Source organism: Manis javanica, chromosome 5, assembly GCF_040802235.1.
Source record: "Manis javanica isolate MJ-LG chromosome 5, MJ_LKY, whole genome shotgun sequence".
Taxonomy (NCBI): domain Eukaryota; kingdom Metazoa; phylum Chordata; class Mammalia; order Pholidota; family Manidae; genus Manis; species Manis javanica.
In genome coordinates, this window is record NC_133160.1 from 140188846 (window position 1) to 140198271 (window position 9426).

The window sequence follows — 9426 nt, forward strand, 5'->3', positions numbered from 1 at the left end:
ATTAAAGTTAAAGGAGTCCAGAAACTTCTCAAGTTGAGAAGTAAGGCTGAGTTGGTTTGAAAATTCCAACCCCTCCCTAAAGGCCTGGTGACCTGTTCCAAATCATAAATGAAATCAAGTGGAAGGGACATCTGTTTCTCCAGAAAGTGTCTGGCATTGTAGAGACAAACTACAGATTAGAACAGATAAATAGTTTGTTGTGGGCACAAGACGCAAAGGCAGGTGTAGTGGGGAAACCTAAGAAAATTAGAATCACCTATCTGCTAACAAACTCTTGCAACTCAATAAATACCAATGGAGGGGAGGAGCAGCTGAGCAAGGGGAAGGAAAGAAAGTAAGGGAAGAAGTGGAAAGGAAAATAGAGGGGGAAATTCTTCTTTTCCCTAGCAGGCACTGACTCAACTTCAGTGAACAGAACACTGCTATGTTTGAGATGGCTATGCAGACGGTCATTATTGGCATAATGATTTAATACTGGACTATCTGCAAAACCAGCACTGAGCATTCTGGTTGGAGTTTTGTAAAAAAGACTATGCATTACACTTAAATATTCAGGAATGATATTGTAAGCCTTAATGGACTACTAAGATCATTTTATGAGTACCTATAACTGGTTTTGCTCTGATCCCTAAATCTCTTTTAATACAAGTTAGAGTAACTCAGAGCATCTATTCAACTTTCAGGCCAGGTATTCAGAGTTAATAAGTGAGATACTAAATAACAGATCAGTAGATAATTGAATTACATTTTGTATACTAGGAAACTTGGGTTCTGAAGATTTTCTTTCATAGTCCTCTGTAGTTGTTACTAACAACAGAAACAATAATAGCAATAACAGTATTGTTAAAAACAATAGTGTGTGATGACCATGGGGATGGCAGTAGTCCTAATAGTAGTAATGGCACTAGTAAGGTAATAGCAGTAGTAATATTAATAATAATACTAACCATTACTTACATAGCACTTCTTAAATACTGGGTACTATTCTAAATATTTTAATTATGTTAACTTATTTAGTTCTCATAACACGCCTAGAGATAGGTAAGCTGTTGTTAGTACCCCTGTTTTACAGATGCTTTCAACAATATCTCTGCTATTTTTGTCGTTGTTAACAACTAGAATTAGTTTTCAAAGAAAATAATTTAGAACTAAAAGCAGATGAAACGCAGCCTGTCCAAGATCACACAGCTAGAAGGAAGTAGACCCAGGATTCAAATCTGGCTACTGGGCTTCAAAGTCTGACCTTGTAACCACTGAGCGGTCCTTGTGGCCCCTTTGCCTAGAAGGTCTTCTAGATAAGAAGTATGGAAGGAAGTCAGGCCCCTGCCTGCTGGTAGCCAGAGTTAATACTGGAAGTTTGCTGTTTCCTTTAGGAGTCTCCCCAGACCTCCACTAAGACAGGCAGCCTGCTTCTTCAGCTATAAAAAATCACTGGAAGTGTTGCTGAGCTGTTCCCACAAGGCCTGTGACCTCCATGAGGGCTTTCACTTTTGCTAGCTAAGGCAGAAGCTGGGGGTGGACTAAGGTGGGAGCATCAGGTCCCAGGCCACCATTTCCTGCCCAGTAACACATCCCTCAAATAGCCAAGCTCCAGGCTGAGAAATTCCTCACTAACTAGTGATCTCCCGGAGCTTGTTCCTTGAACCTTTATTAAGAATGAACATGTACTCGCCAACAAATGACTCAAGCAAGACAGGGGACTGAGAAGAAGAAACAAGCTGCAAAGTTTGTTTATTAACCTGCTGCACCCAAGGGAATATTTTCCTGAAAGGGTGAAATTCCTGACTACTCGAAAGGGGGGGGGGGGGGGGCGGGTAGAAAAGCCTCTGGGAAATTTAATCACCGACTGAACAAAAGCAAAACACAAAGCCCTACCAATGAGGATGTTGCTGAAGACAATGGGGCCCCTAAAGGAGATGGAATTGTCTGGAGATAACAATCCACCCAGCAATTCGGCTCACATTAAGTACTACATTATTGCAATATTAGCCAAGGAATCTTTGTTCACTGGGCAACTGCGTGGAAAACCATCTGTTACTGCTCCCGGGTTCCCCCTACCCCACCCCGTTCACAGACACAGCATTTACATTTCCAGAGGAAGCCCCAGGAAAGAAGCCGGGAGGTCTCTGTCTCTCCCTGGAGCAAACACCTTTTTATACAGCCTGGGAGGGGAAGCTCCCAGAACCTGAACCTTTCCCAGAAACTGAACTCCGCAACTGAAAGGAGATAGGCCACTTCAATAATGCACATGCGGAGTCAAGCCTGCCTAGTCCTAAAGCCACGCACACCTCGTTACAGTTTTTGAATTCGCAAATTGGTAGACATGGTAACGTATCAAGAATAATGCCAAACTGTCAATAGGGCCTAATGGGGTTCTACTCTTTTTGAAGGAAACCCTTCTTTTTTTAAACCTGTGAAACCAGGACAAAAGATGATGTTCTGTACTGCATAATATTTAGCCTGAAATATGCCACCACTTAGAAATAGACTGTGATCTTCTGGGCTGAAGGAGGTGTTGTAGATCTTGATTAAGGTGGGGGCTATAGTAGTACACACATATGTCAAAATTCACAGAAGCATGTACTAAGATTGGTACACTTTCCTGTATGTACATTATACCACAAAACATTTTTAAAAAGCAGTGTGTCAATATTCCTCACAATTAAGGAAACTGGGAATAAACCACCTGCTTTCAAGAACTGTAAGACTGCTCTACTCTTATATCCTTTCCACACCACCATCCACATCCAAATCTCTCCTGAGAATTTTAAAGTTCAGGAACATGAAAAATACAATTCTCCAACTCTCAACTAAGCCAGTGACTCCAAATGTCTCCTGGGTGTCCTGGGAACCCGAGTATGCAGCACAGAGAGAGCACCTGTCACACCCAGGTCATTCCAGCCACATTTCCAAATTAAAAGCCAAGGTCTTTTTCTCATGTGGTCATGAGCATGGAGTTCTGAGAGAAGTGATTGGGGCTTTTAGCAAAAGAGCCTCAAGTTTACTCCTCTGTTTAACTGTATTTTTAAATAAATGTTTCTAAACTCTGCCTAATGCTCTTGCTCGCATGAAGCAGGTTAGCCCTGTAAGGTGCAGGCCTCTGGCTGGAGCATCAGAGCAGCACACAGAGTGGTGTCCTTAGGCAGCTCGGCACATTTCAATCTGTACCATCTTAGCTCTGTGACCACAGCGTTACCATCTTAGCTCTGTGACCACAGCGTTGTCTGGAGCTCTGCAGTACCACAGGGGGCTGTCACTGAGTGAGTCTGAGTCACTAACAGACTTCACAGTCGCTGGGTCATAACTCGATGGTACATTTCTTTGAACCACCAGGCAAGGATGGGCTGCCTGTCACGGAGGGCAAGAGCATCAAGTTCGCCTCCTGCCCAGCCTCAAGAAAAGCCACCGATAGAGCGACACAGTCTCAGTGCACGCACCCTATGGGGTCACCCTTCCCCCCTCGCGCCCTCCAAGCGTCCTGAACCCCCACAGACACGTCATTTCGGGATCGCAGGGTCACCAAGCTGCATCTACAGATGACATCGAGAATCAGGATCACCCAACAGGCGATTCCCGGATTGAGCCGAGAGCTTCAGTGATTTCCCTGGCCTGACACAGAGACATTTAAGAAGTGGAATATGCCAACAGGCCGGGTACCCGGCACCTGGGGGCCTGCCTCTCCACCTCGGGAATGGAGTGGAGGCTGCCAATGGCTGGGCAACGTCTATGCGGACGGCACGCTCGCAGGTGGGTCTTGCAGGCTCCCCGGCCCTGTGCGCTGTGCCAGCCTCACACCTCATCGGGTGCCGGGAATACAGCCAGTGGCTCTGGTGGGTATGCCCTTCCGTGGAGACACTGCCAACTCCAGAAGAACGGAGAGCGGGGCCAAGAGGAGGAAGGTAGGACAGGGAACAGGACCCCCCGAAATGCGGCGTCCGCGAGGGCTCTGAAGGCTGGCACTTTCTGCGCCTTTGCGGAGCTTCTGTTCGCACTGCCCTTTCGTTGGCAACCCTGGAAGCCGCGGGAGCTGAGATTTGCGCGGCTGGCAGGCAGAGGCGATGCGGGCGCGGGCGACCGCTTCCCGCTCCGAGGCGCACAGCTAGACTGCAGTGTCCCTCCTTCGCGCCCACCCTCGCCCGAGAGCCCAGTGCCAAAGCGCCAGGGGATCGCAGCTCGCCCGAGGCCCTGGCGGGTGATCCGGAGCAGCTGGCAAAAGAAAGTGGGGGAGGCGAGGCTGGACCTGCCGTCCGTGTGTGTGCGGGCTGGTGGCTCCGGGCGCCTCTGCAAGGCCACCCGCCAGCCGTGGGCACCTACCTCGATCCACTTCTGCGCCTCGGAGAAGGCCGGCTCGGGGGGTGGCTCGGGCTGCAGCGGCTGCAGAGCTTCCAGACCGAGAGCGGGACAAGCCATTTGCGAAGCCCGGCGTGCACTCGAGCTGGGCGGCCGGGATGAGGACGGCCGCGCCGCCGCTGCCGCCGCCGCAGGAGCGCGCTCCCCGCCCCTTCCCGCCCGCCGCTCTCTCCCCGGCCCGCCCCTCCCCCGCCCGGCGCAGGTCCCCGCGGAGAGCCGCGCTCGCGGCTGCAGGACGCCGCCAGTGAGTGCCCGGCGGGAGCGAGCGCGGAGGCGCGGGGAGCTCCCTCTAGCCCCCACCTTCCCCGGCCGCCCCGCCCCGCACCCGGTGGGGTGTCAGCCACCGACTAAAAATAACCAAGAGCGGACCTTGCGTGTCTCCCTCCCTGCCCGCAGCGCGAGAAGGAGAGGAGCTCGATCAGCCGCCCCGCACGTCCCCGCGCCAGGCCGGCTGCAGAGGGACTAGCGGGTCGGGCCGCACCCGGAAGACGCGCGCCAACCCCGGGCGCACACGTCCCGGGGGGAGCCCCCGCTGCCGCAGCGCGCAGGAGGACGCGGGGACAGTGGCCGCACCGCACCTGCGGTAACTACCGCCACAGAAGCGGGGACAGGAGGAGCAGCCCCCTGCCCCGGCGCCAGGGAGTGTTCAGTCACCCGATCTTTTTGTAAGAAAAAAAGGAAAGCGACCCCTATAAGCTTTCTTCTCCCCGGGCAAGCCACTTGTGCCCCAGTCTGTTGATTCATCCAGTCCGTATTTATTGTGTACCTACTATTTATTGTGTAGTTACTAGGCTCTGATGTAAGCTCTGGGGATCCAGAGACGAAAAAAGAAAGGAAATAAGAAAACGCCGCTGTCTTATCTCAAGATAATTATATTCTACAGGGAATAGGGGGCGGGGCAGACAATAAACAGGTAAAACAAAAGAAGGTAATTATGGAGAGTGATTTATGTTAAGAAGATAAAAGAGAAGATAAAGTATGGCCTGGGAAGCAAGCGTGTTGGCTAACTTCCCACTGCGTCTCCATCCTTCACCTGGGAAGTTGACCTGTGTGTCCAGGTTCCATTAATGAGAGGGAGGCAGGAAGAGAGGGAGGTGGGGTATTTATACTGCCCCTAACTGCAAAAGTGTAATGGATTGGCTGCACCTCCCTTGAAGGTGCCACTCTAAAGGTTCCCTGTCTCCCCTTGTCCTACCCCACTTCCCTAGGGGTGATGGTAAAGGCATCCCCATCCGAGTCTGGTTTCCCCACTCTGCCCATTTCCTCCTAGTGATCTCAATAAACTCTTCTCAGCCTATTTGAGCATACCTTCTCTTTTCCATGAGTGCCTAGCTGATGATCTTGGAAGGTTTTTCTGTCTAGATGAGGTGATATGAATTGGGAATGATGTTAACCAAGCAACAACGTGGGGAAACATTTCCAGACGGGTGCAAAGAGCTTAACATAAGGATGAGCTTGGTGGGGGTCCAGGAACCCCGGAAAGCCAGCATGACTGGAGTGTGGTGAGGTAAGAACCAGCTGGGAATGATAGCATGGGAGAGGCAGGCCAGGTCCTAGGAGGTATGCCAGACTATGGTGGGGATTCACTGCGTGGGCATTCACTGGTAAGCCAGTACTGGGTATGGAATACCTCAATACTCTTAGCTAACTTAACGCAAATGGGTTCACATTTTAGAATGGCTGCTGGCAAGAGGGGTCAGACAGGGCAGGAAGTCCGTGGGTGCCTTAGCAGTTAAGTCTCTGTTCCCCGTTTCAGGGTCCAAATTTAGCCTTTGTCCAATTCTGCTGAATGGGGGAATGGAACAAAAAGGAGGCCTGAAATTCCACCATTACCAGCTCTGGAGAAAGAAGCATTCAGTTATTTACTTTTAAAACACTTATATGGCACTTACATTGTGCCAGGCACTGCTCTAAAAGCATTACAAATAATTGACTAACTCATTGCGTATTCCAGCCCTGTAAGCTAGACTCTTCTCATCTCTGTGAGGAAACCAGAAGGCGGAGAGGGGTGTCACACAGCTAGTATGCAGTGAAGGCCAGATTCAAGCCCAGACAACCTGGCACCAGATTTCCTCTTACCTGCACACTAAGCTGCCTTGCCACGCCCAGTCTAGACTCTGTCACTCAGAATTTGTGCCTCAGTTTTCTCATCACAAATGAGCTTGAAATAGCAACATTTCAGCAGAATCATTGTGATGAGCACATAGGAATTCTGAATATGGAAAGACCAAAGCTGGGCCTGGCAAATAGTTCCTGCTCAGTACAAGCCAGCTAACCATCCCAGGATGAGGAAGGCCTGCCTGCCAGAAAAGGAAGAAAGGGAGGAGAAGTTACAAACAAGAGAAAAAAAGGTGAGCGGAGAGCAAGGGCTAATAAAATATAGTCAGAAGATGACCTTGTCCCCATGAAGAAACACGGCAAAGTAAATAACTCACAAAGAGACTCCAGCATATCCCCTGAGACGCCACCTAGGGCAGGTTCCACCACAGGGAGTGACGGGGAGGGAGTGCGGGAAGCCAGCTGACCCAAATGACATACCTGAATCCATTTGAAGATGAGTATTAAGAGGAAATTGATTATATCTCTATAATATCTTTTATCAAAACTCGCATTCAGACTAAAACAATTTTTTTTCTTTCAGGGAAAATACTTTCTGAATCTTTTAAGGTTTGTAGTTATAAAGTAACGTCTGCTTCTCCTGAACTCTATTACCAGTGTCAAATTCACATAGATTACCAAAGACCCAAAGACAACCATAAAAGAGTCCAAGCGTAGTGCCATCTTCACAAAGACCTACACATTATTGTTAAGCACTTCTATGTGTAAGAGACTGTACTAGTGTCAGAAGGACCCACAAAGGGACACAGACTTTTCCCTCTATGAGCTAATAATTTTGTTAGTGAAATGCCATTTTCATTTCTGTATAACGTAGTTTTCAAATATAAAAATAATATATGACCATTGGAGAAAATTTGAAAAATATAATGAGGAAACCAAATCCAGAAGAAACTCCACAGTTCAGAAATCATTACTATTTGGGGATAATGAAGCAACATTTTGACTGGAAAAAAGAACAGTAAGACAAGGTGTGCTATGATAAATGCTAAATGAGGGACAGTGTATTCAAAGAGCATGTTTTTTGATCACAGATTTATTGAAATATTCATATATTTCAATATACAATCCACCCATTTAAAGTGTACAGTTCAGCATCTTTTAGTGTATTCAGAGTTGTGCAACCGTCATCACAATTAATTTTGGAATATTTTCGTCTCTCTAAAAAGAAACCTCGTATCCTGTAGCAGTCATGTCCCCAACCCCCGCACCCCCCATCCCAAGCCCTAGCAAACACTAATCTACTTTCTGACTCTGTAAATTTGCTTATCTAGACAATTCATGTAAATGGAATCATTCAATAGGTGGTCCTTTGTACGTGGCTTATTTCACTTAGCATGATATTGTTAAAGGTTCTTCCCTGTTGCAGCATGTATCAGTGCTTCATTCCTGTTTATGGGCAAGTGAGATGCCATTTTAGGGCTATCCCACACCTTGTATATCCATTCATCAGTTGATATACATTGGGATTGGTTTCACTTTTTGGTTATTATGAATAATGTTGCTATAAACATTCATGTACAAGTTTTTGTGTGGACATTTACATTACAAAATGTAAAATCTTTTTGGAAGACATGCCTGTGAGGCTTTGATGGAGGGCATGTTTGAATTCAGCCCTGTCTCTCATTATGTTACATGACTGAAAATGTTATTTAACCTCTGTGAGTCTCAGTTTTATTGATAAGGCACCTGTTCTCTTGCCTGGCACCTAGAAATCAGTGGTCATTAACTTTGATGGTATGATTTATTAAAATATATATGTCTATTAACATATAAAATGGAGTAAGGCAATTGGACAAAATTAAATCCAAATTTCATTGTGTATAATATTTCAAAGACTTATGGTTGGCAGTAAATACTATATCAAATTTCTCACCTTCCAAGGTCTGGCTTAAATGTCACCTTTTAATGATTTCCTTAGCAACCAACTCAAAATTAGTCACCACTTCTGTGTTCCCATAATGTAGTGGTTCTCAATACAACAAAGTAGGTACAAGAATTTTTAGAGAGGGTTTTCACAAATACTCTGAATTCATCATTGCTTTGTTTTTTAAGTCATTTAAACATAATGTGAATAACAATTTCAATTTCCCAGACTATGACAGATGGAATAACTTCCCTGCTACAAAACTCCTATAAATGCCACACAAATATTAAAAATATTCTTTAGAGGGCGGAGCCAAGATGGCGGCGTGAGTAGAGCAGTGGAAATCTCCTCCCAAAAACACATAGAGCTATGAAAATATAACAAAGAAAAATCTTCCTAAAATAGAGACCACAGGACACAGGACAACATCCAGACCACATCCACACCTGCAAGAACCCAGCGCCTTGTGAAGGGGGTAAGATACAAGCCCCAGCCCGGCGGAACCCGAGCGCCCCTCCCCCCGGCTCCCGGCGGGTGGAGAGAAACCGGAGCGGTTTTGTTTTTTTTTTTTTTTGGCGAGCGCTTTTTGGAAGCCTTAGAGGGACGGGCCCCCGTTGCTGGGGAGGCAGGGTGGCGGGACCGGTGAGGAGGTGCCTGGGAACGGCGCCGGAGGACAAAGAATATCCCGCGTTTCTCCCTGCGAGACCTGGGGGGCGGGTGCCTGAGACCGGTGCCTGAGGACGGAGGAGGTCGCGCGTTTTTCCCCTTTTTTTTTTTTTTTTTTCTCTTTTTGGCAAGCGCTTTTTGGAAGCCTTGAAGGGACGGGGACCCCAGTGCTAGGGAGGCACGGTGGCGGGACTGATGAGCGGGTGGCTGGGACCGGCGCCTGAGGACAAAGAATATCCCCCGTTTTTCCCTGCGGGACCGGTGGGCGGGTGCCTGAGACCGGCACTTGAGGACAGAGGAAATCGCGCGTTTTTCCCCTTTTTTTTTTCTCTTTTCTGCGAGTGCTTTTTGGAAGCCTAAAAGGGACAGGGACCCCGGTGCTAGGGAGGCAGGGCGGCGGGACTGGTGAGCGGGTGCCTGGGACCGGC

General features: G+C 47.9%; 1 protein-coding gene across 27 annotated transcripts in view; it reads right to left on the reverse strand.

Annotated features, from left to right (window-relative positions):
- LIMCH1 (LIM and calponin homology domains 1) overlaps window positions 1-4534 on the reverse strand; it is a 321073-nt gene extending 316539 nt beyond the window's left edge. For 5 of the 27 annotated variants that reach the window (XM_037002554.2, XM_073237698.1, XM_073237695.1 and 2 more), the window contains exon 1: window positions 4315-4531. In XM_037002554.2, coding sequence (XP_036858449.2) covers window positions 4315-4410 — 96 coding nt within the window. In that variant the 5' untranslated portion in view covers window positions 4411-4531. Of the gene's footprint in view, window positions 1-4314 lie in introns of all 27 variants that reach the window. The other 22 variants (XM_037002561.2, XM_037002562.2, XM_037002560.2 and 19 more) reach the window with 10 other exon arrangements.
- Between the last annotated feature and the right edge of the window lie 4892 nt (window positions 4535-9426).